The sequence below is a fragment of the Hypoxylon fragiforme genome (genome assembly GCF_022984875.1).
Source record: "Hypoxylon fragiforme strain CBS 206.31 chromosome Unknown GGS25scaffold_8, whole genome shotgun sequence".
In the NCBI taxonomy this organism is placed as follows: domain Eukaryota; kingdom Fungi; phylum Ascomycota; class Sordariomycetes; order Xylariales; family Hypoxylaceae; genus Hypoxylon; species Hypoxylon fragiforme.
In genome coordinates this window covers 2,277,900-2,303,915 of record NW_026054763.1, presented here as the reverse complement: position 1 = coordinate 2,303,915, position 26,016 = coordinate 2,277,900, and the positions used below count along the sequence as shown (strand labels likewise).

At 47.3% G+C, this 26,016-nt stretch overlaps 11 protein-coding genes across 11 annotated transcripts; 4 read left to right on the top strand and 7 right to left on the bottom strand.

Moving 5' to 3' along the window:
- Positions 1-1,208: 1,208 nt before the first annotated feature.
- Positions 1,209-2,701, bottom strand: GGS25DRAFT_504518 (DUF1691-domain-containing protein). The gene is made up of 2 exons (XM_049262143.1): positions 2,231-2,701; positions 1,209-2,130 (listed from the first exon to the last, which is right to left on the bottom strand). Exons 1-2 carry the CDS (start codon positions 2,448-2,450, stop codon positions 1,361-1,363), a joined length of 990 nt encoding a protein of 329 aa, XP_049114072.1. The 5' UTR covers positions 2,451-2,701; the 3' UTR covers positions 1,209-1,360.
- A 24-nt stretch (positions 2,702-2,725) lies between these two features.
- GGS25DRAFT_504516 (uncharacterized protein) lies at positions 2,726-4,121 on the top strand. Its single transcript, XM_049262142.1, has 2 exons — positions 2,726-2,918; positions 2,993-4,121. Exons 1-2 carry the CDS (start codon positions 2,910-2,912, stop codon positions 3,488-3,490), a joined length of 507 nt encoding a protein of 168 aa, XP_049114071.1. The 5' UTR covers positions 2,726-2,909; the 3' UTR covers positions 3,491-4,121.
- A 321-nt stretch (positions 4,122-4,442) lies between these two features.
- On the bottom strand, positions 4,443-5,688 carry GGS25DRAFT_504515 (NAD(P)-binding protein). The gene has a single exon (XM_049262141.1). It carries the CDS (start codon positions 5,548-5,550, stop codon positions 4,549-4,551), a length of 1,002 nt encoding a protein of 333 aa, XP_049114070.1. The 5' UTR covers positions 5,551-5,688; the 3' UTR covers positions 4,443-4,548.
- A 1,443-nt stretch (positions 5,689-7,131) lies between these two features.
- On the top strand, positions 7,132-8,964 carry GGS25DRAFT_424295 (carbohydrate esterase family 16 protein). Its single transcript, XM_049258596.1, has 4 exons — positions 7,132-7,577; positions 7,725-8,409; positions 8,513-8,544; positions 8,626-8,964. The coding sequence occupies exons 1-4, from the start codon at positions 7,313-7,315 to the stop codon at positions 8,691-8,693; spliced, it is 1,050 nt and encodes a 349-aa protein (XP_049114069.1). The 5' UTR covers positions 7,132-7,312; the 3' UTR covers positions 8,694-8,964.
- A 276-nt stretch (positions 8,965-9,240) lies between these two features.
- On the bottom strand, positions 9,241-11,327 carry GGS25DRAFT_504507 (uncharacterized protein). The gene is made up of 5 exons (XM_049262140.1): positions 10,516-11,327; positions 10,332-10,454; positions 10,150-10,268; positions 9,988-10,066; positions 9,241-9,920 (listed from the first exon to the last, which is right to left on the bottom strand). Exons 1-5 carry the CDS (start codon positions 10,760-10,762, stop codon positions 9,670-9,672), a joined length of 819 nt encoding a protein of 272 aa, XP_049114068.1. The 5' UTR covers positions 10,763-11,327; the 3' UTR covers positions 9,241-9,669.
- Positions 11,328-11,332: 5 nt separating this feature from the next.
- Positions 11,333-12,064, bottom strand: GGS25DRAFT_504505 (uncharacterized protein). The gene has a single exon (XM_049262139.1). It carries the CDS (start codon positions 11,603-11,605, stop codon positions 11,441-11,443), a length of 165 nt encoding a protein of 54 aa, XP_049114067.1. The 5' UTR covers positions 11,606-12,064; the 3' UTR covers positions 11,333-11,440.
- On the bottom strand, positions 11,333-12,587 carry GGS25DRAFT_504504 (uncharacterized protein). The gene is made up of 3 exons (XM_049262138.1): positions 12,043-12,587; positions 11,871-11,986; positions 11,333-11,810 (listed from the first exon to the last, which is right to left on the bottom strand). Exons 1-3 carry the CDS (start codon positions 12,116-12,118, stop codon positions 11,715-11,717), a joined length of 288 nt encoding a protein of 95 aa, XP_049114066.1. The 5' UTR covers positions 12,119-12,587; the 3' UTR covers positions 11,333-11,714.
- A 1,430-nt stretch (positions 12,588-14,017) lies between these two features.
- Positions 14,018-15,371, top strand: GGS25DRAFT_524796 (salicylate hydroxylase; the record flags this gene model as incomplete). Its single annotated transcript, XM_049264671.1, has 2 exons — positions 14,018-14,860; positions 14,925-15,371. 2 exons carry the CDS (start codon positions 14,018-14,020, stop codon positions 15,369-15,371), a joined length of 1,290 nt encoding a protein of 429 aa, XP_049114065.1.
- A 514-nt stretch (positions 15,372-15,885) lies between these two features.
- GGS25DRAFT_504498 (uncharacterized protein) lies at positions 15,886-18,468 on the top strand. Its single transcript, XM_049262137.1, has 8 exons — positions 15,886-16,483; positions 16,554-16,590; positions 16,649-16,728; positions 16,796-16,883; positions 16,940-17,178; positions 17,251-17,318; positions 17,387-17,502; positions 17,578-18,468. Exons 1-8 carry the CDS (start codon positions 16,337-16,339, stop codon positions 17,877-17,879), a joined length of 1,077 nt encoding a protein of 358 aa, XP_049114064.1. The 5' UTR covers positions 15,886-16,336; the 3' UTR covers positions 17,880-18,468.
- A 105-nt stretch (positions 18,469-18,573) lies between these two features.
- On the bottom strand, positions 18,574-20,263 carry GGS25DRAFT_504497 (P-loop containing nucleoside triphosphate hydrolase protein). Its single transcript, XM_049262136.1, has 3 exons — positions 19,787-20,263; positions 19,635-19,717; positions 18,574-19,570 (listed from the first exon to the last, which is right to left on the bottom strand). The coding sequence occupies exons 1-3, from the start codon at positions 20,110-20,112 to the stop codon at positions 18,801-18,803; spliced, it is 1,179 nt and encodes a 392-aa protein (XP_049114063.1). The 5' UTR covers positions 20,113-20,263; the 3' UTR covers positions 18,574-18,800.
- Positions 20,264-22,118: 1,855 nt separating this feature from the next.
- On the bottom strand, positions 22,119-25,434 carry GGS25DRAFT_423986 (ferric reductase like transmembrane component). Its single transcript, XM_049258593.1, has one exon. It carries the CDS (start codon positions 25,232-25,234, stop codon positions 22,619-22,621), a length of 2,616 nt encoding a protein of 871 aa, XP_049114062.1. The 5' UTR covers positions 25,235-25,434; the 3' UTR covers positions 22,119-22,618.
- Between the last annotated feature and the right edge of the window lie 582 nt (positions 25,435-26,016).

Below are 26,016 nucleotides of genomic sequence, written 5' to 3'. Positions count from 1 at the left end.
GATCCTCCCACTACTTCACATCGAGCTTCTCATAGGAATCCTCCCCCAGCTGCTGTTGCTGATGGGGGAATATCGGTCCAGGAAGCGCAGACAAGAGACATATTAGTATAACTTGACGAGCGACACACGTGGGATTCGTTTGAGGCGTGTTTCGGACCATAGCGAGGGAGTTCCATGCCAGGTCCAGGTCCCTCTTCTCTTCGTTTCGTAAGCCATCCTTACAGTCACATATTATCAGTCTCATTGGATCACTTCGTCACTCTGGCGTATCATCCCACCCTCCTCACGTACCTACCTAGGTAGGTAACTTGGTGCTACGGCCTCAAGGAAAAGTACCCCATCTCATCAACGCCAAACCCCTATACTCACGCCACCACGCTTGCTTCGCCTTGCTAGCCAGCTCCAGGCGCAGCCGGAACCAGTGCCGGGCATTGCACCACCTGCACTTCTTGTCGGCGGGGCGCGAGCGCGTCTCCCACATGACGCCCCGGGGGCAGCTGTCCTGGCTGAAGACGTCGGCGCAGGTGCGCTGGCAGACGGTCCGCTTGGACTGGAACTTGTTGCACTGCGGGCAGTAGGTGTAGAGGCTCAGGTTGCGGCACATGGTGGCTATCTTTTGATTGATTTTCGTTCTGTTGTTTTTTTTTTTCTTTTATTTTGAGGAACGGGGAGAGGGTGGGTGGTTGGTTATTTGATTTCACGGCGGTCTTTCTTGGGTTAAGTCACGTATGAATCTGGTCGTTATTGAGTAGGTAGGTATATTGATTATGTTGACTCCAATGGCTATAATTCTTTATTATCTAAATGCTCGTTAGTCATACCAGAAAATCACAATAAGGGCCTTTTAATGTCAGAGACATACGGCTCATAGGATGGGTAGGAAGCAAGTAAGCAAGTCAGAAATTGAGGGCCATTGGCTGTCCTGGCTTGGAGACTAAAGGCGTAAGTTGGTAACAAAATAGCTACCGGCGAGAAAGGATGAAGAAATGTAGGTATACGACGGCATGATGTAGGAGAAGAGTGGATGAAAAGTTACCCAGTAAATCAGGTACCTATTCGATTAACGTTAATCATGGTGACAGCGGCTTTTTGTGGTTAGGGACGACTTCACATAGAGGCTCATTAGGTATACCTCAGGTATCTATCTAGGTATCTACTAGGTATTCGATAGGTGAATAGGTACTTTCTTAAACGAAGCACCTATGGTGAATTTTGGCTAGTAGCTATCCAGGTTATTCATTAGGGCTAAAGTGGTGTATATTCAGTTCTCGAAATTCTTATCTTGACAGTCGCCAATGCTATGCTATCCTGTATGCAAGACACCTGTCCGCGCTATGAACATAATCCCCAGGGCCACAGTCTACTGACGTATGTACAGATAAATATTATCGTAAACTGTAGCAAGCCAACCCTCAGCAGGCCCAGCTCTAGCTACGATTCCCAAACCACCCGCAGCCCAGAGTGCCGTCATAGCCACCGCAACAGTTTGGATTCCCCACCAAGCACGCCGCCGACTCTTCCGCAGCTTCTTATCTACAGTTATCTTTTTCCAGTTGGCTGGGGGAGTGAGATCTAGCCACTTGGCTGCACCCCAAACCATGTGACCTATGCCGACTGAAAGAAGAAGGGTGTAGGCAATCCAGGGGGGTAGGGGTTGGCGGGCGAAACCATGAGACACGAACTGCAGTCCAATATTGGAACTGTCGCCATCAACCACCAGAGGCAAGACGCGGTTTATACCCACATGTGAAGCTAGTAGCCCAACGAAGGCATACCCAGACAGAGAGATTCTGCTTACATGCGGCCACACCCTCACGGCACTCTTGTGTGATGAGGACGAGTTCTTATGGTGCAATGCCCACATTCCTGGGGTCTCTCCGCCATATCTTTTCAGATTCTCACGTCGACGTAGTAGTCGTATCGCAACTCCAGCGGTAACATGAGCTAGGACGGGAAGGGCAACGAGTAAAGGTTCAGTTAGGCGGGTTTGGTAGACCTCACGTGCCATAAGAAGAAAAGGTTCTGAGTAGGGAACGGATTGGTATATGAGAGGAAATAAGGAGGTATTTGCAACATGAAGACCAGCAAATAGAGTAAATGTGTAGGATGAGTAGCGTTGGATTCGGGATACTGTGAAAAGAGAGAAAAAGTTCGGTTAGTAAAAGCTGTAATGCTATTGGTTGCAAGCTACAACTTGCACACACACGCACACACGCACACACGCACTTACAATAAAATATTGGGCCACGGCCACCACCACTAAGGCCTAAAGAAGTTGAATGTCCCAATTGAGGTCGTATAATGCGACTGGAGGATTGTGATTCTTCCTCGGGAAGAGGTGGAAGGTCCTTTTCGTAGATAGAGGCATTATCTCCGATGGGTTGAGGATCCAGGTGAAGCAGAGATATTTGCGATGCCCACGGATTTATGGCACGAGGGTCGGTCGCCATGTGCCCTTTGCTTGTGCGCTTTCCAGGGTGATAGGTTGAAACTAAAATTTCGGGAATTTATTCTTAAACCTGGGAAGTGGAATCGAAAAGTTTTGAATTATTCTGAATTGTTGTGTTGGTCTAGAAAATAAATAAAAATGGAAAAAAAAAGAAAGAGGAAAAAAAGATTGGTCGAATGTATGCAGGCGGTGATGTCAGTAGAACTTTTGACGCCAAAGCCCGGAAGCTTCTAAAAGTTAAGCTTAATATTTTGTAGGTAATTAACTGTACCCCGCGGTGACCTTGCGGCTTTCCATTCGTGACTTCCCTTCTACAACAATTGCTTCATTTCGCGTTTTGCTTTTCTTAGTCGATATTCTAATAGATGGATCATTACACTTAGGCATTTTCACTATACCTAAGATCAATTCTAATAAACTACATATTATACTCTTTACCTTGGGTGCCTACCTAGCCAACATGCCGCCAGTAAGTAATCATCTATGTGCTGTCCAATACACCATGCTAGGCATTCAATTAGCTAACACCTCGGATTGGTACAGAGACACCAGACGCTACCACCGGCCCAGACCTCCTCGGCGCGCGCCGCCCTACAGTCATTCTACTGCGACCTCTGCTCGAAAGGCTATTCGCGAATGAACGACTACGAGGCCCACTTGGGCAGCTACGACCACAGCCACCGCCAGCGCATGAAGGACATGAAGCAAATGGTCAAGGACCCCACGGCAGGAGCACGAGCTAGGAAAGCCGAAGCCAAAGCGGACGGTCTTATCAGCATCAAGCTCGGCGGTGATTCGAATCCTACCAGCACGGGCGGCGGCGGCGGCGGGTTCAAAAGGGGAGGTTTCAAGAAGTCGGGCTTCAAGAGTGCCTTCACACCGATCGGCGGATCCGCGGATGACGAAACTACCACGACGAAAGAAGCTGGCACCGATAACTATAGCAAGGGAGAAAAGACCATACCAAGGGATCTAGATGCCGAAAGCGACACGGAAGACGAGGGATATGAAGTCTATAATCCACGGTTTCCAACAGATTAAACTGAGACTTTTCAGCAAATGACACTTTTACACAGCGTCGCGGTATATGTACAGCTGCGACGCGTAAAATCACTGGATTTTGTAGAGCCTAGCCCAATTTACGTAGGAGGCGGTAGCATGCCGCGTTATGTTAATGACCGCGATTAAATTGCATATTCGGCTAGCAGACCTGAAGTGCGAAAACTTCCAGGTAGGTAGGTAGGTTTATTCATAGCTACGACTTCGTTGGCATTCAGTGCATCGGGATTCGGGATACCAAATAGGTGCGGTATCAATCAACGGCGAATCCCAAGTTCAAAACACAGCAAAATGCCACACCAATTATAACTGCAAGGGGAAACGTTTCGAAATATCTACGTCGATAATTTGTGATAGTCAATATTAAAGAAGCTCCTAATTCAGTTCCGAGCCAGCTTTGGCTTTGCATGCGCTATCCAACGCTGACAACATTCCTTCCTCGCCTCGTTCCTCCAGGGACCGACGGTGACGAAAAAAAGATAAAATCTCGAAGGAGGTAGGGTTCCAAAAATTCCCATCCCGGCCGAAGCCAAAATGGAGTGGTCATTGTATAGTTTTCAACTAGCAAAAACACGCACTCGGATTGCTCCTCACTGTGACGCGTAAAGCCCGTGCACTAAGATGGGGAAGAAAAGAAGAAGAAAAAAGGTAAAGATTTTGGTCGGGGAGAGAGGCTTAAATAATGTGAAAGCGGTGAGCACAATCAGCCAGGAATTCTGCCAATGTGGGGCACCTTCCTTTTTTTTCTTTTCCTACTGTGCATTAGGCTCAATGAAATTGTTTGGTTTGCCCTCAGGGTTCCTTAAAATTGTTTTATTAGCACAGAGTGAGTCACTAGCAGTAGCTTATTTCCCGCTATAAATCTATTGTTATCCAATCAAATAACTAACATATTCTCTACAATCAGCCCCATTCCTTCCATTCTGGATCTTGTAGCTGATTTCTTTTCATCATGATTTTTTTGACACTACATTCAGGGACATGGTGGAAACTTTGAATGACTGTTATGTATTCACACGTTTGTTTGACTACTATTATTACTAGTACTGCCCAAAATTGTACTTCTTCCGTGCCTTTCTCTCGATGAATGACGGCCATAAATAGTATAAGTGATGCGCTAAAGCATATGGGAACCAAGGCACCACCACATTTCCAGTCACTTGTCGATCCACCGCCTCCAGGCACCTATTTGCAACATAGTCCAATTTAAGCCCATGTTGGTTCGGTTCTGCCTCTCTAGCTTCTGGGCCCGCATCCACAGCCGAAGCGCGAAAGTTACCTTCGATAGTCGCTGGTAGAACGAACGAGAAGGCAACCTTGGGATGTTCGATCGCGAGTGACTGGAACAGGAGAAGAGATGAAGCCTTAGTAGCTGCGTACAGCGCACGCGTAGGTGCCGGGACCACTGCCGCAACCGAAGATACCAGTAAGACTGCTGGCACAGCTGAGGTGCGCGTCAACATGGGGATAAAGGCCACTGCTGCCACGAGAGGCCCATAAACATTTCCCTGGGTTGCACGCGCAGTAATGTCCAAGGCGTTTTGAATGCCAGAAGCGCTCGCATCTTCATCCTTCCCAGGTCCAATTCCAGCCAGGCTCATCACAGGCTGCACTGCAGAGACACCAGCGCACACGTATAGTGTATCCAAACCACCCCACTCCTCCCGTAGTCTTTCCCTCACGCGCACCATGTCTTCAACGTTGCTGAAGTCAGCCACTTCCCAGATGCACTGCTGCTCACCGCACTCCTTAGCCAGGACGGATAGTGCTTCAGCTCGTCGAGCCACAATGCATATCCTAGCACTTCGGGTCGCATATTTCTTCGCGATAGCACGCCCAAGGCCACTTGATGCACCGATGATCAGAACACGTTCCTCGCTTGGTCGAATGCTTCTATGTCGCCTTGGAGATCTGGTCTTGATAATTCGCCGAGCTAAGTGAACAGTGGCAGCTACGATGAGGAGTGTAGTACCCGCCGCTAATGGGGGGGATTCAAAAGGTGAGAAGTAACTTAGCATTTTTGGAATCGCAGTTGGCGTCATGCGACGATGAAGTCAATGTTGTGAGTCTTGAACTGCATGTTGAAAAGTCACATGCAATGAAGTAGTTAAGTATAGTATTATTAACTTCAAGCTGAGTGATATTGCTCAAGTGGCCCAAGCGTCAGCACCTGAAAAGCTTAAGCAGCTGATGTTGGATTCATTCATCAATAACTATTGTTCTGGAAGCATGGCGTAATGGGGCATTACCTAGGGTACTTGGTACCTAGGGTAGTATCTTAAATCCGATCTTTACAGCCGCCCCTAGGGCCCTCAGTGCTACCTAGTACCTAGTACTATACATATAACTAACAGTAGGATCAAGTAACATACTGTAACATCAATAACATCAATGCATAGATATATAACTCGACATTTTATCAGGAAACCGAGTTCCATCTTCAAAACGTGCCATATAACAATCCTTCGATGACACCCGTGCAAGTTCCGAGAGGATTAGCAATGGATATGATTTGAGAGAGCCCAAACGACTCACTTCAATCTCTCCCGCCCCCTGCCAGGATATGAAATCGAGGATGCTAAGAGGCTTGGAAGTCCGCTGTCCAACGTATGTATCTGTATATGAACGCAATCCTTCAAAAGCAAGATTCTCACTGACCGTCGTTACGACGCCTCATCCATGATTTTCCACCAATGTAGAAAGTCAAACCTCAGATGATGAATAAGCGTTGGCATCTATTTCACGGCTGGACCAAGACATCACACAAGCGTATTGACAGAAATCCACATTTTGTTATGCTGTTGCCAAACCATGATATCCCAAAGGGAAAACGGTCTCTAATAGGTAAGGTAGGTACCTATTCGAATAATTCCTCGATAGCTTCCTGAGTGTCAGCTCCCCTTCTTCAATACTTCTGATTTAGATCTCGATAATTCGAATACAAAAAGAACGCTCCAACAACCCGCTTGACCAGGGTGGGTTGCGTTGCATTGTGCAAAGTCACAGGAAGCTGCCCCAAAGGGGCAAGTCAGTTACCCCCCAGTCCTGTTATCACTTTGGCACACTGCATTGGTAAAAAGGGAGCGAGAAGCGAGGCGCGAACGAGAAACAAGCGAGCTGACGAAGGAAGCAGAGCTAATTAGTTCACGTACAGTAGTTCTAGAATGTAAGAACTTGTGAAAATATCTACGCAATCACCGACAAGACAAATACAGGCTAGGTAAGTTAAGGTAACTAATCGAACCCACTGGCGCCACCTAATCCTTCGTCTACCTAAGTTGTCATCATAGTAGTCGGAACAATATGCAGAGTCCACATGGCAATACGGCTCCAGGCCGGAGCGAAGGAGTCCAACTTGGGAACGGCTGCACTGGCTCGTCCCATACAATTCGCTAGGCTTTGTCTTACTTGCATCCACTTCCACCACGTGGTAGACTGCATCGATTGATTACCTTACATATCCCTTACCAACCCTGGCGAGACTGGCAAGAAAGTTAAGCAGCCAGCCCAGTCTTTGTTTCAGCATGATGGCGAAAACAATGCTTCGGGCATTGCGTACATTCTAATCCGAGTTGTCGGTTCCCGCGGCGTATCCGTCTAGTGTTGAAACTTGGGAGACAAGGGAAATGATTCTCAGCCCAGGCTGCTGAATAACCTGAATCCTTCGCGCGAAATGATAGATTACTATAATAATCAACGTGCGCTGGCGGCGTGGGAACATATCCACACGTTCTACTTCTACTCCCTGATTCCCTTTCTCGACTCTTGGACGCTCTCTCACCCCATTGTCAACTCAATTTCGCAATGAGGTTTCCGACATTGCTCGTGGTGATTTTTGCCAGCATCACCGGTCGGTGCTGCGGCTACAGGCCCGCCAAGATAGATAATCTCATTGTTTTCGGCGATAGCTACTCGGACGAAGGCCGATTGGCCTACTTTTTCGCTCACAACAACACCGCACCACCCGTGGGCCTTTACATCCCGGAATCGAACGTGACAGCGAGCGGCGGGAAAAGCTGGCCGCAACTTGCCTCTAAGAAACTTGGGGCCACGACGTTTAATTATGCGGGTAAGTTAGACCCCCATAAACAAATGTCACGAAGTTATCTCCGAGCCTTCGGTTCAGCTGGTTGCATATTTATTTAGGGGATACCAGACGCGGCATAACACCCAATTTGTAAAATTGATTATGGACTAACATTTAGGTGCTGCTTAGTAACCGGCGCTGTATGCACTGATATCTTTCCGGACACGCTGCCCTCCGTCAAGGAGTATGAGGTGGAGGCTTTCGCGGCCGACACGTCCTACGTCAATCCCGCCACGGGCAATAACACGTTGTACAAGAACCGGCAGCCGGACAATACCGTGTACACTCTGTGGATTGGCGCTAACGATCTCGGCGTCGGCGGGTTCCTCACAGATTCGCAAGAGCCTGCCGGTAGCACTATCAGCGATCTCATAGAGTGCGTGTGGCCAACCTTCGACCTCATCTACAAGCTGGGCGGGCGCAGGTTCGTGCTCTTCACCGAAGTGCCCCTGAACCTGGCGCCGCTGTACCGGACGCCGGAGCACGGCGGCTCAGGCGACGTGCCCCGCTGGCCCGACAAGCTGGCGCACAACACGACGGAGTACGAGCAGAAGATCCTGGAGTACACGACGCTGGTCAACAAGATCTTCGCGTACGGCGTCCCGCTGCAGCAGTACGTCCAGCGGCGGTGGCCCGGCTCCGAGTTCAGCCTCTTCGACACGCACCAGCTCATCGAGGACATCTACGCCGCGCCCAACAAGTATCTGGACGCGCCCGCGAATGCCACCGGGTACTATGCGCAGTGCGCCAACCCCATGGACATAGCACACACGGACTGCACGTTCTCGTCAAACCCGTTGTCGAGTTTCTTATGGTACGGCTTTTCTTTTTTCGCCTTTCAATGCAATCTTACTTCATTTGATCATGTGCTTGCTTGCGAGGGGATACTTAACTAACGCACTGCTTGTCTTAAATAGGTTCGACGAACTTCACTTGTCGCCCAAAGCTCGTAAGTCCTAACCATCTCATTCATTCTCCACCCCTTCCACGCTTGTCTACCTAGCTTATTACTTACATTCCCGTCCTACAGATGAGTACATCGCCACGGAATTTGTCAACGTCTTGAATAGGACATCCAAATACGGTCTCTACTACTAGGACCTATCTTACATACTATCTTAATTATGGACATACACACTCTATATATATATAGGTACATATCTATTCGACTTACTGGACAGCCATTTATATATATCACTATTTGTATATAGTGCAGGAAATATCTCACTGCTGCCGATTTACTACCTGCCTAGTTAGGAGGAAGGTTTCTTGGAAACCGGCTGGATATAAATGTAATTAAGGACATAATAATTCCCTGCCTACCTACCTAAAGGTACTTCTCACTTAATGAAAGAAATTTCAACCCACATGGGAACGCCGCCCTCGCGCGTACAAGGGGTCGACTGCGACCTCATATTCCTCCGCCTACACACTTGCCGGAAAAGCCGTTCGGTCTAGCGTACCCACACGAGAGATGTCCCCAGTGCCTAATTGATTATTTTTACTACACATGGTATTCATAGGTCTCATTGTGGACATCGATCGACCTTGAGTTTGTCTGTCTGTCTGTCTGTGTATTGAGGGTTATAAATAGAAGTAGGTATCACATAATCAATCATGTAAACAATCAGGTCTCGCAACCGTGCTATAGAGGACGTAGTCTCACATGGAAAAGAAATTATTGGGTCTTTGCAAGTGGTGGCGCCGGAAATAAGAAGCTGTGTCAAAGGTGTGGTAAGTGTATTGAATCTGTTTCTGCTGATGCCTGACTGGCCCTACTAGATAGTGGCCCAGGTATTGAACCAGTGGATATCTAGTTCCATCTCTTATAAGATAAGACCTTCGCCATTGTTGTGTAGCTTGCGTGGTGGTTGAAAAGAAAGTGAAAAATTATGGGATGGCGGCGCCGCGACACATGCCCCTTTCAATGTCATGCCTCTTGGTCAAATGAGGCGTGTTCCAGTTACTAAGTAAGTAAGTATCAAACTCGTAACGACCGAAGAATGGAAGAGGGTGTAAAACGTAAGATACTCTAATGCCTCTCATCACGTTCACCCCTCTGAGCCTGTGTCTTCTACAGTAGCTCCACTGGGCCAATGCTTCCAATCTCGCCAAATGGCACTACCATTGTAGAAACAAACGTTTCCATGTCATTCACCGCGATTTCTCTATCATAGGCCCACGCCTGAAGGCTATCCCAGTCGGTGCATTTTCGAAGCCCTCCTCTTCCCGCTTTGGCCTTGCGGGGAGTCTCCCAGGCAAACGTGTTCATGGTCACGTCTGCATTGCACATTATTCCCTCGCGGATGACATCCAAGCAATGATCTAGATTTCGTGATCAGCAGTACGTCACAGATTGAGGCAGGTCTGATTAGAGCTTAGAAATACATACACAGGTGAGTTTTATCCAAACGACCGGCTCGTACTTGCTCTGGGTAGTGTTCCGGGTGATACGATTGGTAGATTCTTTTCTGTCTGGATTTAGCATGTGTATGTAGCTTACCTAGGTATGTACCTAGGTAGGTAGGTAGTATCAGAATTGGGAGTCACATACCACGCAATGCAGCATATGTAGAGCCTCAAGGTATCCGACATAGCCACTACCATCTAGTAGTTTCAGTGATGTTTTGTTCATTTTGAGCATTTCTTCTTCGGTAACTCTAATGTTTGTCGCTATTGTGAACGGTTAACTATTGGCATTTCCCGTCATTATGAAGATGAGGATAGCATACTTACATCTCAATAAGTCTGACCAGGCCTGGTCAAGTTCGAGACGGGGTTCCCCAGTGTACACAGACGAACTGTGTTCGTAATGATGCTCTTCAATGGTGATATATTGTAGAGCCGACTCCGCGGGTGCTTGTGTCTTTGTTAGTCACTACAACCTACTCGCTTATAATTAACTTCTAACAGCACTTACACAGCATTTCTTTGGACACGGGTTTACCCAGGGTATCGTCGCCATGAGTCCTTAGGTATGCGGCATTGGAGATGAGAAGGACTATGTTGGAAACAAGTAAGAGCAAATGAAGGACGAGGATAATGCTCTGCAACTTGACATTGCTGTTTAACAAAAATGGGCGCCTTTTAGAACGCACTGCTTGTTGGTCAAAGTTACCTTCACTTGCTAGGAATGGCATTTTCTCTTCTTCATTAACTGAAGCCATCTTCTTTTGTAGTAAGTTGCTGATGTGAGGTGGTTCTGTGATAGTAGCTTCAAGTTTCTGCGCTTGAGCATCTACAGGAACTGGATTTCAGTCGAGATCTTGTGTCAATCGAAGAGGTTGTTGGTTGGTTGTTGGTTGGTGTATTTGACGACTGATGACAGTAATATGGGTCTACTACGGCTGCTCTCCGATGGGGGTTGCAACAGAATCAAAGGATTGCAGCATAATCAAATAGGGTTGGCTCAAACGGACGTTGTGCAAGATAGAGACAGCAGTGTGGTGTCATTCAACCTGTACCCCGGAGAGACAATGGAAATAAAAAACAAAGAGAGAAAGCTACCAAATTATGTAGTTTGGTAGCAATGATGGCAAGGCATTATCGTCAATGTCTTACCCCTCCTGTTGCGTTAGGGTAAGTTTTGGGGGTTCACGACCTTGACCTTCTCTCGTTATATTGAACGACATTGCATAAGTGGCTGGGTTATCTCTGTCTTGGTGTGTGTACATGAGTGACGTGGCAAGGCTGGGCAGGATGGAAAGCAAAGCACGCAAATCAAATTGGGATTTGGATCGAGTTAGCATCCATGTAATACAGACGACGCTGACGTTGCCCGATGGGATAGCTTTTGCTAAAATGGCTTTATCTAATTTCAAGTCTAGAATCTATTGTAACCGATCTCATGGTCCCACTAACATATCTGTATTCGCTTGCCTTTCCAGCATCCAAGCGTGCAGCTTGTCCCAGCTTACACATTTCTGTATTCCTGGTTCGTGATGCACTGGTTTATCTCGTGTCTCCTTATCCCAATACAGCGTATACAAGGTAAAATCCAAGTGGCACATAATGCTCTGACGCAAGTAGTCCAGACAATGATCTAATCATATGGACATTACAGCGAGTTAGCATCTTTAGGTCAAAAATGATGGAAAGGACCAAGTATTGGGGTGGTTGCTAACCAGCATGTTCTTGAAGGTATTTGTATTCCTCGCCGTTTGGGTCCAGCCCGGCGTAGAAATGTTCACCATATAGGAACTTCTTAATTTGTTTCTATTTGAGAATCAATGAGAATTTTACATTCGGGAAACAATCACGGAGCCGTTGACTTACTATGCAGTGAAGATTATGTGCAACTCCAAGTCCTGCGGCATATCCACCGCCTTCAAATGGTATTGATTCGGTGTTGAGTAGCTTTAGCTCATCGTCTGAGATCCGTATAAGGGTCCCTAGCATAACCCGTTTTAGATTACTTTCAAATTATCGAGGGATGGGGAAAGCTTGCCTGTCAATAGCCTATGCATGGAGTTCTCCCACTCCGGTCCAGGATATCCTGTAAATCTAGTATCGTTCGTTATCATCCGACGGTATTCATACTCTATGAAAGTATTGGCGGGGGCTTGGGAAGCATTAGCAAAATCAAGACAGTCAGGTCTCAAGTAGATTGGACTTGCAGTAAGGCTCAACGATCTGGCTACTCGACAAGCTTTGTTGATTATATTTTGGACTTGAGAGAAAAAATACAGCCCCACCTAGAAGACCGCAAGTAAATAATAAAAGAGCGTTCGAGAAAAGCGAAGCCATTAGAAATCGATTTCTATTGCCTGAATTAACCAAGATGGAGTTTTCTAAGTTTTCATCGTCGACATCGTGATCGAGGAGTGGCTGATCATATTTTCTCGGCATACTATTTCCTCGTGAATACTTAGCAAGCGTGATGCGTATTAGATATTCGATGCCAATGTGATTTCTTCTCCCTAAGGTTATCAATCTGATGGGAATTGCGAGTGGAAAGACGAATATGCTACCAGCATGGAACGACGAAAAGGCCTTGCAATAAAATGAGTACTTAATTAGATACCGTGGCGTTATTTCCAACTCGTTATGTTGGTGGTATTCATAAGTGTCACGCACAGCTGTGTAACAAACGCTGCCAGTTTAGCCAACATTCTAATCCATGACACATGAGATGGGTATTCTTCGTCAGATCGTGATGGTGCCGATCTTCACCTTGGTATTGGTTGAAGCGGATGTGACCGTATGGTTGCAAGGTTACTCTATAGGATTTGAGATGAGGCTCCAATGAAATACGCGCCCTCTTGCATAGGTACATCCTAACATAGGCAGTAAGCTTACCGACCAACGAACTAATAATTTCATCTCCTTTTCGTATTGAGAGGGATTAAGTGAGGGGTTACAGAGCCGACTATATAGATCAGGTCTCCATTTCCTTTCCTGAATTATCGGTTCGGGTTGGTAGACTAGCAACTAGTCCGAAACTCGATATCACATCTCCTGGAAAATCTTCAAAAACAACAGTACTTTTAGCCACTTGTATAAGTACTACACAGTATGAAACGAATTATTCTCGTCAGTCTATTAGCGGCTCTTGCTATAGCTACACCTATTTCTCTACGTAAGTTTCTAACCTAAACAATCCCGCTGCGTGGCGTGCAAATACTTATGCTAGCTTTTGAATCTGTAGAGCAGCAAGAGTTCCCGAACGACGTTGAGCGCCGCGATGGAACAACTGAATTTGACCCCGACTATGCACTCAAGCTTTAAAACGAGCTTACAATCGACTTAGGGTCCAGTCTTTGCATGAAATCAGAGGATTACTAGAACGCGAATTTGTTTGGAATGCTTGGGTCTGGGGGAGGGGATAAGGATGGAGATAAAGGGGCAAGGCAGCCAATTCGGCACTATTTATCTCTTACATTAAAGCTCAGCTTTACTGAAAGAGGGTTCCTCAAAACATTGCTCTCATTACGAACGACCAGTTCTTTGTTCTGGTCTCTTGTTCTTCTATTATACAGGTAGCCCAATTAGTCAGCACAGCCGTTCGTTAGTAAACCGTCAAATTCAAACCTCAGGCTATTGTACCTACTATTTTTAGTAAGAGTGTATCTCCTGCTGCCTTATGCCACTCAAGGGATAATTGTGCAACACTACCTGCACATTTACCACACACAGCCTGCCTACAGTGGTAACACAGAGCCTGCCTGCAGTGATAATATGCGACGGCCCAACCATCTAAGCCCGCTTCTGCAATGTAACATACCTCCCTTTCTATCATGATCCAACCCTTCTTTATTAATAATCAAGAGATGGTTACCAACAAGGGAGCAAGGCAGCCAACGAACTACAATATAACATATAGGTTGATATCTGGGAGTTATGAGCGCTCTTGATTCATGCTAGAGTCAATACCAGATCAATTTCTCAGCCAGCTTCAAACTAAGAGCTTTATAGTTAGCACCATGACTTCTTCTATTAGAGTTGCTATTGTTGGTGGTGGCGTGGCGGGTGCCTCTTTACTCCATGCCCTAGTCAAGTTCCCTCATCTAGACGTCCATATCTTCGAGTCCGCTACCGAATTCAAAGATGCCGGCATGGCTTTCGGGCTCGCCCGAAACGCGCAAGCTGCTCTCCAGCTTATCGGTCCTTCAGCCGTCCAATGTCTCGAGCGTGCCGGTGCCGTGCCAATGAAAGGCGTTCGATTCATGATAGCTCATGGTGATGCGGCAGGCAGCTTGGCTGATGAGACGGCCGACGCGGTTCCAGGAAAGAGTCTCACGAGCATCGTCCATCGAGCGCCCTTTCTGCAGGAACTGCTCGCAGATATCCCGAGGGATAGGATGCATGCCTCGAAGAAGCTCGAAAAAGTCGACCAAAAGAACGGCCCTGTTACGCTTTACTTCACCGACGGGACTACACACGAATGCGACATCCTGGTCGGCGCTGACGGCATCCATAGCACCGTCCGAAAGCTCATCTTGGGAGAGGACGATGCCGCGGCGGTGCCTAGAAACAGCGGTGGCTGGCTCCTTATGACTCTCCAACCATTCGACAAGGCTCAAGCGAGTTTAGGACAAGAGCTCGTAGATATCGATAATGCCCGCGAATACAGTTGGATTGGTCAAAATGCTGTATTATTGCACAATATTCTGAGCAACGGCGAGCAGGTACAGTTTGTCATTGCATCTAACGACACGGAAGTGGAATCCGCACATTTGGACCATTGGCAGCGCAATGTGGGTGTCGACGAGATCAAGAAGCTATTCAAAGACTATCCGCCCCCCCTTAATAAGGCTGTTGATGAGGTAAGGTGGACCCCCAAGCTCGTGGAGGCAATACCTACCTAGGTAGATACTTACTAGCCTGCAGCTGCTTTGCAACGTACCGGAACATAAAGCCTTATATCTTTGGGAGCACCCCAACGCGCGTACTTACGTTTCGGGTCCAATGTGCATAATGGGCGACGCTGCCCATTCGACAACGCCGTGGCACGGCTCTGGTGGTGGCATGTCTGTCGAGGACAGCTTTATCCTTTCTACCTTGCTTGGGCGCGCGAGAACGCCCAGCGAAGCCCTTACGGCTTTGAAGGCTTACGATCGCGTCCGCCGTCCCCGCACGCAGAGAATAGTCGAGTCTAGTCGAGCCACAGGCGAGATGCTGATGGGGAGGCACGCAGAAACTGGATTGGACCCGAAGAAGTTTAGATCGTTTTGCGCAAGGTGGGACTTTATCATCGAAATCGATATGGAGAAACACCGTGACGAGGCTCTACAGATAATGGAAGCTGGACTGAAAGGGGAAGACACCATACTATGATGGAGCTACTCTCTAACCTGGAGGACAGTACTTGAGGTGTTTTGAAATATTTTACTGGTTCTAGCACTTCCGGACTTATCTACATGGATCACATTATCTGCGTTAAAGCTGATAGTAGTGCATTACAATCAGTGATGCTAGGTGTTGATTGTAGATTACTGATTAGAATGTTGTGCCCTCCCCCCCCCCCCTTTTCCATTTTTCCTTTGACTCGTAGTATGAGCCTCATACTATGAGGCTGCACCAGCTCGCACCAGAGGGTTGCGCTACATGGTAGCATCATTTTAGAGTAGTTGGTTACACGCTGTAACGTAGTCCTAACGGATCGTGAATATGCAGGCTGGGTTCCCCCCCACGTAATAATGATATCTCACGTCAAGGCTACAAAAGCCGCGCACTTATTATATTCGAATTAGGATACGATCAGCGTCCATCTTGTGCATACAAATCAACCCTCTTGAGTCGCTGCAGCGTGCCATTAGTGCCATCTCGATCCTTCAGTCCCATACTGATCACTAACCTTACCTGGCTGGAGACCTCCTCTGCCGATCCTAGCCTACAGCCATGTTTCACCAATAGATCCTAATTCCATTCACGTACATGGTATTGGGGGCTAAAATGGTAACATGTCTTATATTTCTAGATACGATTGAGAACATTGAGCAATAAATAGCTCATTAAGTTTCTGTAAGGCTGATGCACCAACACTACGACATAGATCCAAGTTGGCTTGGGGGTCTTTCGTCTCCCCCCGATCAACTCGCTCCTATTTCTACATGTAGCCTCATAACAACTATCTACCCACAGAGGAGATACTATCTCATCGACCTATGCGCTCTACTTACCTCTTCTCCTCCTAGGCAATATGTTCCTGTTTTATGGTCTCTGTTCCCTACGCCTTAGGTACTAAAGACACACGCAGTATCCATCAAACATAGAATCTCAGACCGATATTCCCGATCACGATGAGTTATATTAACAGAGGGTCGATTTCAGCTATTGGGGTGATCTTCCCAGCTCTTGCCATCCTCTTTCTTGGAGTTCGAACCTACGGATGGCGACATCATAGTCGCGTTTTGGCGATTGATGACATCCTTGTTGTTCCGGCAGGTGTATGTCCTAGATGTGTTACTCCTTTCTCCAAGTCATTCGACATGCCTACTTACCAACATCGCGAGACAGGCTCTGACAATCGCTGCTGGGGTTGGGTTAGTAATTGGTAATACTTGACCCTGCCAGCTATATATTAAATATCAATTTCTTAAAACATTCAATAGGAACACAGATGCACATAATCGGTGGGCATTCAGATCTTGATCCTGCAAGTACGGCAGAAGAAACAGCCAAACTCGGCAAGGTTGGTCTCGATCTATTCAAGTTCGTAGCAAGGTCCCAGGCAATAACCACAGCAATCATGATAACAGTTTGAATACGCTTTCTGGATGTGTCATGTCTTAGCCATTGGCTTCATAAAACTGACAATTCTATTCCTATTACGCGGTGTATTTAAAGGTTCGTAGAGGTATATCTGTTCAGAAGAATTGTCTAACCACATTCACAATGAACAGGTCGAGCATACAGGACCGTCTTTGATTATGTGAACTGGATACTCATAACCTTGGTCACGCTGTGGACTTTGGTGTTTCTCTTCTTTGACATATTCGCCTGCGGGACTCACCCATCGGCGAGTTGGGAGAGTTGGGAATCATTGAGAGAGTACTGCATTGATACTCTTGGAATGCAGACTGGGGGTGCCGTCTTCAGTTGGGTTCTTGATCTTGCGATCTTCATCGAGCCCCTCATCATGGTATGAAAGAAGCCGACCCATCTGCTGTTCAAAAGAAGTCGACCAAAATCCCAACTCTCTAACATGACATAGATTCGGACCCTCCATATGAACAGTAGGCGAAAGATCCAAACATCTCTTGTCTTCCTGTGTAGTGGCTTGTAAGTATATATATATGGGTCTACATGTTTCCTGAGATACTAGGTGGTAAATACTAACTCACTCGTAGTGCGGTTATCGCAGGACTTTTAAGAATGATTCCCTGGATCCAATTACATCGTCAGGACATCACACACCCTACTCTGAGATTACTTGCCACGACATTTTTAATTACTGACCAACAAGGTAAGAAGGCATCACCTAGGTACCAACCTAATAGATGAGTTGGTGGAATTTTACCAGCTAATGAAAGATAACAAGGCATTATTTCCATTGTTCTCTTCTGGACTTACATCGAAATCGGCGTGGGGTTTATTGTTTCTTGCATTCCTCGGATTGCTTGGATTGGGGATAAGATATCTGTTGACCCTATCCTGTCCAAACTTCGCTCTCTCCCATCGAGTGTTTCTTTATTGAGGAGAGACAGGCACGCGCATCGTAGGGTAGAGGACCTAGAACAACAATCTCAAAGCTCCTGGGTATCAAAGCTTTACATTAAAACGTCATCGGGCCATCGCTCTGATGACAATGTGGAGCTAAGTTCAACGACAGAACGCGTCTGAGATAGTTTGACTCTTGCAAGAGTAGGAAAAAGGGGCCCCTCAAATACCATGGCAGCCATTTTATTCGTGGGAGACTGGGAGTCAAAGGGTGTTTGACACTCAACGCCTTTTCCCATATCCACTACATCTAGTGCCAATATCTGGAGTTTTAACCTAGGATATTGAGTACCTGGCATTCTCTTCCATACCTATTTCTTATTGTTACATTTTTACTTAGTCGGTCTGGGTTCTTCACCTCTGGTTTCCCTATCTCATCGTCGAGGCTACCGCGAGTTTCTCCACTAGCTGGAAGCCTATCTCTGTGAAGCATCCTAGCACAACAGCCGACTACCATAGTAATGGCAGCACCTTATAATACCAAATATATTTTTTCTAGCCGTATCCAATGTTGTATGTATGGCTGAGCTAAAAATGCTTATTGACTATGTTCAATTCAGTGGTAATGCGGGTTCAAGTGATGATGTACTCCCCGATATATTGTCATTCGCGTTAGGTTGACTTAGAGATGACAGCAAGGTCGACGGTGATATTTCAGAACGCTTGGGGGGAAATGCTGCAATAGGTACCTACTATCCATACTTCAAAGCAGGTAGATCAGGGCAAACGATCGTAGTCCACGTCATTCACTCTGCTAGAAAAATAAATAATAAACCCCAGCAAAGGCACCTCGTACTGCTATTTTCACGAAAGAGGATACTGGGAATAGCTTCAATTTATTTTACGCCATGTCTTCGCATCGCAATTTCTGACCAAGTGCTGCCATGCCTTATCTAATTTAGCTCTGTATATCTTGGCCTCACCCTCTCTCACACATCCCTCATACCTAGTCAATAGATCGACAGTACCGATCACACATACTCTTTCCCAAAAATCCTGGTATTTTGAAAAGCAAGCCCATCTACCCCATCATAAGTAGAAATCCTACATGATAGCACACATGCCTCTGCTCTCCAGGGCGTTGATTCTCTCCGTCAGCGCCTGAACCGAAGCCTCATTCATCCGTTTCTCGTCGGCGCGTGCCTGCTCCATATCCCGCAACATCTTCTTATAATGCTGTTCAAGGGCGGCTACTGCAGCTTTGTTCTCCTCAGCTGAGGTTCGCAATAGCATCTCCTTCATCTCAGCAAGTTCGTTTTGATGCTGCTCCTTGATCCGCGCGAGCTCTATCATGATCTCCTTGCCTGCGGATGTGTCTTTAAGCGCCATGTTGCCTTTACCCATCTCCTCTTGTAGTTGAAGATAGAAGGGCTTATTTCGCATAAGCATGGATGCGATTTTCCTAGCTGAATCGGTGGATCCATCGTGCCGAGCATATTTCGCGCCAAAAGCCGTCAGAACGTTCCAAAACTTTCCCTGGAGTTCCGCTTCACGCTTCACGCTATCCTCTTTGTTGACCTTATCCCACATGCTGGTCGTTAATACCACATTCTTGAGGTTCTTCTCACCAGTCAGCTTTCGAAACATCTCGAGATTTTTGGTGGCATGATGAGTAACACGGTTGTCAGAAATGGGATGTATATATATCAGGCCTGACAAACGCATGTCTTCCGAGTAGGCTGCGGCTAGATAGTCGGCTATCATCCCGAGGACCTCAGTATCGGACAGATATGTGTCCGAAAAGCCCGGCGTATCGACAAAGCGGACAGTCTGGCCATCGATGGTGGTCTCGACAACGGTTATTTCTTGAGTACCTTCAAGGCAGGTGGATTAGCCAATGATCAAGATTCACATCTCTGGGCTAGTTAGAGGTCTTACATGAAGTAAGGCCGTGACCTATCTTCAGATCTGACCGTCCGGTTACTTTTGATATGAAGGTGGTCTTTCCAGACCCGGTCATTCTATAAATAGTCAGTGTGCTGCTTACAATAGTGCATATTCGTTGGCTTCAAAGCTTGATATAGACTTACCCCATCACGGCGATCACGACATCCTTGCTGCTCCATCTCTTATATAACGACTTCGCCGACTTTAACCCCGGAACATCTCCTAGATATGTTTGCGGATTGAATGTGGAGACATAGGAATTATCGTAGACGATATCCGATAGCTCCTCGTTGGCTTTGTCTTCGGAGGTCATGGTGTTTGCTTGTTCTTGTTGATGTCTTCGTCCTTGCTCTCGACCTTGCCACTGGTTTGGGGAAGATGATGGCTCGGGCGTCAGTGGAGAGACTGAGGAATCACCATAAGCTTCGTTGGAGTCAACGATGGAAAAATCGTCGTCGATTCTAGTCATATTTATAGATTTCAAGTAATTTATCGTTTGATGAGTAGGTAATAATAGTTTCGCTTTTATTAGAACTTCACTTTAATATGAATGTTGGTTGAGATGTCGTTTGAAGGTGAGAGTGAGAGACATGAAGCTGGAGCTGATGTGGGGTTGGTTTGGTTCCAAGGTGGCTTAGGAGCTTTGGGCTTCGTAATGAATGCCCAGGCGTACTTTGTACTAGGTACTAGGTACTGTACAATACAATACATACAATACAATGCACCGTACCTACCTAGGCATGGCCGCACGGGTACCTACATAGGTAGCTACGTCACTGATTACTCACATCAGGCAACTGCATGTGGGCACCAATGGCAGCGATGGCTTCAAGTCCATTCAGAAGTGGATCGTTACTAAGTACTATGTACTTCGTACATGGCAAATAGCTGCCCCTTTCTCTAAGTCCGATGTCAGAATAAGCTTTTACCCCTTTTCCTCCCACACACAGCCTCTTCGTATGTGATAGACTGTACCTGCATATATATATATATATATGTTCAGAAGCATGGCATACTCTTTTCATACATGTAGCATGGATTCCCGAAATATCGATTATGGGTTACATAAATACCTATTGACGAAAAGGGTACCTACCTATATGACCAACACCACTCGGCCACCTGCATGACTACGACAGGCCCCCCCAAGCCAGAAACTCAACATCGTTTACCTGATATGCTCTTCTCGTGTAAATGGGGTACGACTCTAGTTGCTTGATAACCTTGAATAATGGCATGGTGGCCCGGGTCGGTAAGATAAGAAAAGAAAAGGATTAGAGACACGACCCTTTGCACATGTATCCGACCTCCTAATCCCGGAAAGAAAGAAAAAGAGAGAATGAGAACATGCAGCAAAGAAAGAAAGAAAGAAAGAACGAACAAACGAACAGACGGGCACTCATTTACCCAGGAGGTCATGCCTAGAAGCCTGGGTACTTGTCGACTCCAATCGCAACGGCTACCTAGGTATAGGCATTCTACATACTCCAGCAAGGGAGAGCCAGGGTAGGATCACAAACGGCAGATGAGCGGCTGGTATCAGCGACGGCGCCTCAATACCAACCATACGAATAAATCACCGGAGCCACCCCGAACTCCCTTGCCTCAATACGTGCCTATGCTCCCCTCCACTTCCCGCCTCACCCCAATTTTCCGTCTGAGATTTCAGAAGAACGTACTTGATGTCCTTCCCCTACATCGCTACATCACACCTTGATTTCCATCCAGCACCCAATCAGAAGATTACACTTCCTCTTGCCGTGGATGGCGGTGGCATTAGTGCGACGGCATCGCGATTAGCCGACTCTGTATACATGTACACAGTAGCATGGCTGGCCCTACCTATACATGTAAGTAGTGGTTTGTAGGTGTCGCGGGGATTAGCTTTACCAGGTACATAGGCAGTCATCAACTACTACGCGCCTCCCCAGATTCAAAATCGACAGACACACTCTCGATGCCAGCCATACATACATGTAAGCTGCGGCATCGCCATAATCCCCAGCGCGTGACTACCTAGCTAAGTACTAGGTAGTAAGACTTAGAGCCGGAGGTTCTGTTCCCCTTTCGGGCCCGGTATAGGCGGGGACCAAGGGTAGGTACCTATGAGTATGGGCGTTGCTGGGACGGCACGGAGATCGCGGCAGCAATTATAACTAGGTACTAGCTTGGCTGCATGTATCAATGTAGGCGGTCTCTGGTACTCGAAATATGTAAATAGGCAGGCATTATTGCCATGCTGCCTGTATACCTAATCATACCCTCCGATTGAAGTGAAAGTCAACGCCCTAAATCAACGACAGCAGGGCAGCCAGCCGTTGCCGATATGGTAAACACCAACGACCATCATACTAAGTAGGTACCTAGGTACCTAGGTAGATGCCTCCAATATAATCACAAGTCGTAAATGTGCACAAATAGGAAACGCATCAATTAGCATCCCGGTTCAGTGCATATGTAACTCTTTCGTGTCGAGAGTACGTATCTCGGTCGGTACTTGAGTTCACGATGTGCTCCTTGTCTCTCAAAGTGGGACATTCTACACAAGGGGAAACCCTAGATGCCGACCCCTTTGCAAGCCAGAAAACTCCGTAGGTTCTCAAAGATCAGATTAGCACCAAATTTTCCACCTCAACCCTCCAAACAAGTCCAATCAACTCAGATTAGTCATGATATCGATGATCGCTGTTGATTAAATAGCTCTAAGAAGTAGCTGAGGTGCGGCTTTACATACCAAAACCGTCTAACCTACACCCACCCACCCATACATATACATGCCCCGAAAAAGCAACTGCACCACCTGTGCATGCCACTAATTACAGCCATGGTATCTCCCCTAGCCAAAACGCCAGTAATCGTTATCTTTGGTATCATCCCATTATTCGAGCCCGGCCTCTCGTCACGGGTATCCATACCTTATTTGCCTAGTATATACAATCCCCCTTTGAGAATGAGGAAAGGGGGGGGTGCGTTGCTTATAGTGCATAGTTTTCCGTGTGTAGAAATATCTCTTCCAATTGAGGGTCGCCCCAAATCTCCGCCTGTAACTTCGCAACTGTATTTGCGACACCTACACGCATACTCGGCGGCCCACAGACGAAGACCGCTGTCCTCCGGCCCAGAATACCCCGTCCGTCCACGCCGCCTGTGGCCCACTCCCGTAGCATGTAACCAAGGTCGGGGCGGCCATACTCAACACTCCATCCGCCGTCAATCTCATGAGGTACTGGGAAAGCGAAGCGCATGAGGCTCTTTTGAAATTCGGTCGGCGTCTCTGGGAACCCGAAGTCAAAACCTGAAGGTGGGCCAAATGTTGACGTAGGACGTGTAGTATGTTGATTTGGTAAGTTCGTTGTGCGAAGGTGCGCGAGTTCCGGGGCGCGTACGATGTCTTCTGGGGGGTTCGCTGAGCTACCTTCAGTGTCAAGAGAAAGAGGCAATCTCCGGGGAGAGGGTGGAGCGTAGTTGAAATGAGGCTGCTGCTCGGGCCGGGTTTGAAGTGGTGGGAAGTGAAATTCTCGTTTAGGCTTATCTTGAGGGAAGTCGTTTGGTGGAATAGACGGGTTAACTTGATCTTCGCCATCACTACCGCCCCGACCTTCGAGCTTCCGCAGGGACTCTGCTTGGGCGGACAGGCGATTCGATAACACCGGACCTTGCGGCGGGACATGATGAGGTTGAAGATACTTTTGTTGAGGAAGGGCCGTGACTCTATCTTCATCCTCTGCTCGTAGCTGACGTTCATAGTCGATATTTCCTTGTGCTTCGTCTCGTATCATCTGAGAGGTGCGCTTTGAAGCGACGTCGGCTACGAAGCCATCCAGTCTGTCGTGAAGCATATTGCTGAGTGGTCGAGGTCTTCGCTCATGAGGAGGAGGGATTTGAGACTGTCTTTTGGCTGCAGTAACGAAAAACTTGCAGGTCACACTCTCTGGCGGTGCCGAGTCTCGACAAATTCGCAGCTCTTCTCGAAACCAATCCATCGCCTCCAGTCGTTTGAGAGCCCAAACCACCACCACCTTCTTCGTAATAGCCTTGCCATCTCGCATACGTTTGATCAAATTCAACAGCTGTGACATTAGTGCAGTAACGCCACTTCCACCAGCAATTAAAATACACGTGTCGAACGCAGCTAGTTCTCGGCGCATACCACCATACGGCCCATCGAGATATGCTCGATATGTGTGAAATGGGCCTTTGTCGATAGCCGTCTCTAAGACTCGTCGAGTAAATCCGCCGTATGGCTTGAACACGATAATGCAGTCTCGGTATTCCTCGCCGTATTCCGAAGGGAAATCCTCGCTGCAAAGTGACGAGATGGTGAATGGATGATTGTCGAAGAATGAAATCCCAGGCATTCGCAAGTAGACGTATTGCCCAGGGTTCCATTTCATTTGGGTGGGGACCGTGATCTTAATGGCGTTTTCTGCCATAAGAGTAATCGCGGCCTCATCGCCTACTAAGAATGACATCCGCCAGGGTTTTAGCCAGTTCAGCTTAAAAAGTCGGCCAAAAGAGCATAATGCCCAAATGGCTATCGTAGCAAACAAATAATCCCAAGACGCCAGATAGTTCTTCGTGTGCCAAAAGAGACAACCGACATACACGAATCCTACTGGGACATGAAGGGAAACGAAGACTTCGTATGCTATCCTACGGATAAAAGGAAGCGAGGCAACACAGAGCCAAAGCAACGGGACTAGGCATGCAATACCTGTGCCATAAATAACACCACTTCCTTCGGGGAAAAGCTTTTCAAATACAATCATACCACCATCATCCCATACGGGCTGAACATAGAAGGGGATGGTATGAACGAGCACAAGGAATAAGCAGAGATACCCTGCCCATCTGTGGAAAACGTTGAGCCGCTCTGGTCCAATGCCAGTGATAAGGGTAAGTAAGTTGGCCTTCATGCTAGTCGCAATTATCCAAGGGGTCATGGCCACTGCAATCATGCCAGAACGAATGGCCACGGGAGGGGATCCATACTGGATGCTATCCCAGTAGAGGGGTTGCTTGAGAAAGACATATATTGACACGAATGCCAGTGCAATAAAGCCGACAAACAAGACTGCAAGCGACGAGAATGTAAATCGGTGCTTCCGCCATACGATGTCTTGTACTGGTCGGTAGAAAACCCATCTGAAGAGGGCCAAAGCATCGAGTACAGGGCCGACAGCGGAAAAGTCGGATTTGGGTTTGAAGTCCTTCTTCTCACCTGCCCCCATCTCTTCCGGAAAGAATTGTCGATTAGTTTGGCCGGTGTGCATACCTGTCGCCATCGCGTACTCGGGGTCGAGGGTGTATAAATCCCTATAATGTCTCTCCATATCTTGCTTGTATATTGCTTGGCGGATCTTATCCTGCCACCAATGCCATATCCGTACCAGCACCACCAACCCCATGATTGCCAGGCTGAAATAAGTCCACCCCAGGCCATATTTGCCTGATTGCCTCCACGGATCGACTGTGTTCGCTTCTATTAAGCCAGGTGGGCTCGTTGGTGTTAAGGGAATATCTATTCGACGCGCAAGCTCCGAGAGTGGCCTTGTAGCCCCGGCCATAGCTGCTAACACTCCCATTACCATGATCCAGATCAATTGATAGTGACTGTCAACGAATTTTTACGAAGCCGCGCACAATCGATGTCTTGCTGAGTACCGCGTGAGCTGAATCAAGACTTTTTAGGCATGCGCGGACTAATAGGTCTTCAAAAGTCGCGTTACTCTTGGTGTAGTTCGAAAGTAACCCTGCTTACTACATGGGCTGGATTGGTAGTCGCCTGAATTATGTATGCCGTTACTCTATTTTAAAAGGACTCGGACTAAGTGAGGGCTAGTCGCGCATTGAGGAATACCAGATTCCCCAGTTACGGGAACAAAAGACGTTGAAAGATAGTAAGAGCGGCCATTAAACTGGATGTCGATTAAAGTGACGGACGAGCAAGAAGGAATAGAATAGAGATCCGGGCCGGTACTAGATAGTAAGATGGGCGCCGGGGGTGATAGGATATACATACCTAGTATATCGGTGCGAGCCAGGGTGACAGTAACAGGGTGGGGAACTAGTTCCCTTTTCGTCAGGTACAACGTGCGGCGAGGTTGTCAGTCTCGTCACACAACTACCATATCCGGCCTGAGATCTCCTTGCATTATGTCCAATAGGAATTTTGTGAGATTGGCCTCGTGGAAAGTAGGCGGGGCAAGCTCGACATCATACCAGGGTAGGTATTCGATGAGAAAAGAGTACATTATGATGTAGTAGTTGTGGGTTGTCGTCGGTTGAGAAGCGAGACCCAAGCGGCAGACCGTTCTTCAATATTGGCTGGTCTAAACATGAGATTGTTCCCCGCAGACAGTTGCAGTTTGCA

What these genes read in the sequence shown, in the direction of transcription:
- GGS25DRAFT_504518 (XM_049262143.1), bottom strand. Translation starts at nt 2,450, where the DNA reads ATGGCGACCGACCCTCGTGCCATAAATCCGTGGGCATCGCAAATATCT. An exon ending in CCGTGGCCCAATATTTTATT is followed by an intron (nt 2,131 to 2,230) that starts GTAAGTGCGTGT and finishes CTCTTTTCACAG; the next exon opens with TATCCCGAATCCAACGCTAC.
- GGS25DRAFT_504497 (XM_049262136.1), bottom strand. Translation starts at nt 20,112, where the DNA reads ATGACTAGAATCGACGACGATTTTTCCATCGTTGACTCCAACGAAGCT. An exon ending in GTCGTGATCGCCGTGATGGG is followed by an intron (nt 19,718 to 19,786) that starts GTAAGTCTATAT and finishes GACTATTTATAG; the next exon opens with AATGACCGGGTCTGGAAAGA. An exon ending in AGGTCACGGCCTTACTTCAT is followed by an intron (nt 19,571 to 19,634) that starts GTAAGACCTCTA and finishes CCTGCCTTGAAG; the next exon opens with GTACTCAAGAAATAACCGTT.
- GGS25DRAFT_504505 (XM_049262139.1), bottom strand. Translation starts at nt 11,605, where the DNA reads ATGTGCCACTTGGATTTTACCTTGTATACGCTGTATTGGGATAAGGAG.
- GGS25DRAFT_423986 (XM_049258593.1), bottom strand. Translation starts at nt 25,234, where the DNA reads ATGGTAATGGGAGTGTTAGCAGCTATGGCCGGGGCTACAAGGCCACTC.
- GGS25DRAFT_504504 (XM_049262138.1), bottom strand. Translation starts at nt 12,118, where the DNA reads ATGATAACGAACGATACTAGATTTACAGGATATCCTGGACCGGAGTGG. An exon ending in CATGCATAGGCTATTGACAG is followed by an intron (nt 11,987 to 12,042) that starts GCAAGCTTTCCC and finishes GGGTTATGCTAG; the next exon opens with GGACCCTTATACGGATCTCA. An exon ending in CACATAATCTTCACTGCATA is followed by an intron (nt 11,811 to 11,870) that starts GTAAGTCAACGG and finishes ATTCTCAAATAG; the next exon opens with AAACAAATTAAGAAGTTCCT.
- GGS25DRAFT_504507 (XM_049262140.1), bottom strand. Translation starts at nt 10,762, where the DNA reads ATGGCTTCAGTTAATGAAGAAGAGAAAATGCCATTCCTAGCAAGTGAA. An exon ending in TACATATGCTGCATTGCGTG is followed by an intron (nt 10,067 to 10,149) that starts GTATGTGACTCC and finishes AAATCCAGACAG; the next exon opens with AAAAGAATCTACCAATCGTA. An exon ending in TTTGGATAAAACTCACCTGT is followed by an intron (nt 9,921 to 9,987) that starts GTATGTATTTCT and finishes CACGAAATCTAG; the next exon opens with ATCATTGCTTGGATGTCATC.
- GGS25DRAFT_424295 (XM_049258596.1), top strand. Translation starts at nt 7,313, where the DNA reads ATGAGGTTTCCGACATTGCTCGTGGTGATTTTTGCCAGCATCACCGGT. An exon ending in CCGTTGTCGAGTTTCTTATG is followed by an intron (nt 8,410 to 8,512) that starts GTACGGCTTTTC and finishes TGTCTTAAATAG; the next exon opens with GTTCGACGAACTTCACTTGT. An exon ending in TCACTTGTCGCCCAAAGCTC is followed by an intron (nt 8,545 to 8,625) that starts GTAAGTCCTAAC and finishes CCCGTCCTACAG; the next exon opens with ATGAGTACATCGCCACGGAA.
- GGS25DRAFT_504515 (XM_049262141.1), bottom strand. Translation starts at nt 5,550, where the DNA reads ATGACGCCAACTGCGATTCCAAAAATGCTAAGTTACTTCTCACCTTTT.
- GGS25DRAFT_504498 (XM_049262137.1), top strand. Translation starts at nt 16,337, where the DNA reads ATGAGTTATATTAACAGAGGGTCGATTTCAGCTATTGGGGTGATCTTC. An exon ending in TCCTTGTTGTTCCGGCAGGT is followed by an intron (nt 16,484 to 16,553) that starts GTATGTCCTAGA and finishes ATCGCGAGACAG; the next exon opens with GCTCTGACAATCGCTGCTGG. An exon ending in TCATCGAGCCCCTCATCATG is followed by an intron (nt 17,179 to 17,250) that starts GTATGAAAGAAG and finishes AACATGACATAG; the next exon opens with ATTCGGACCCTCCATATGAA.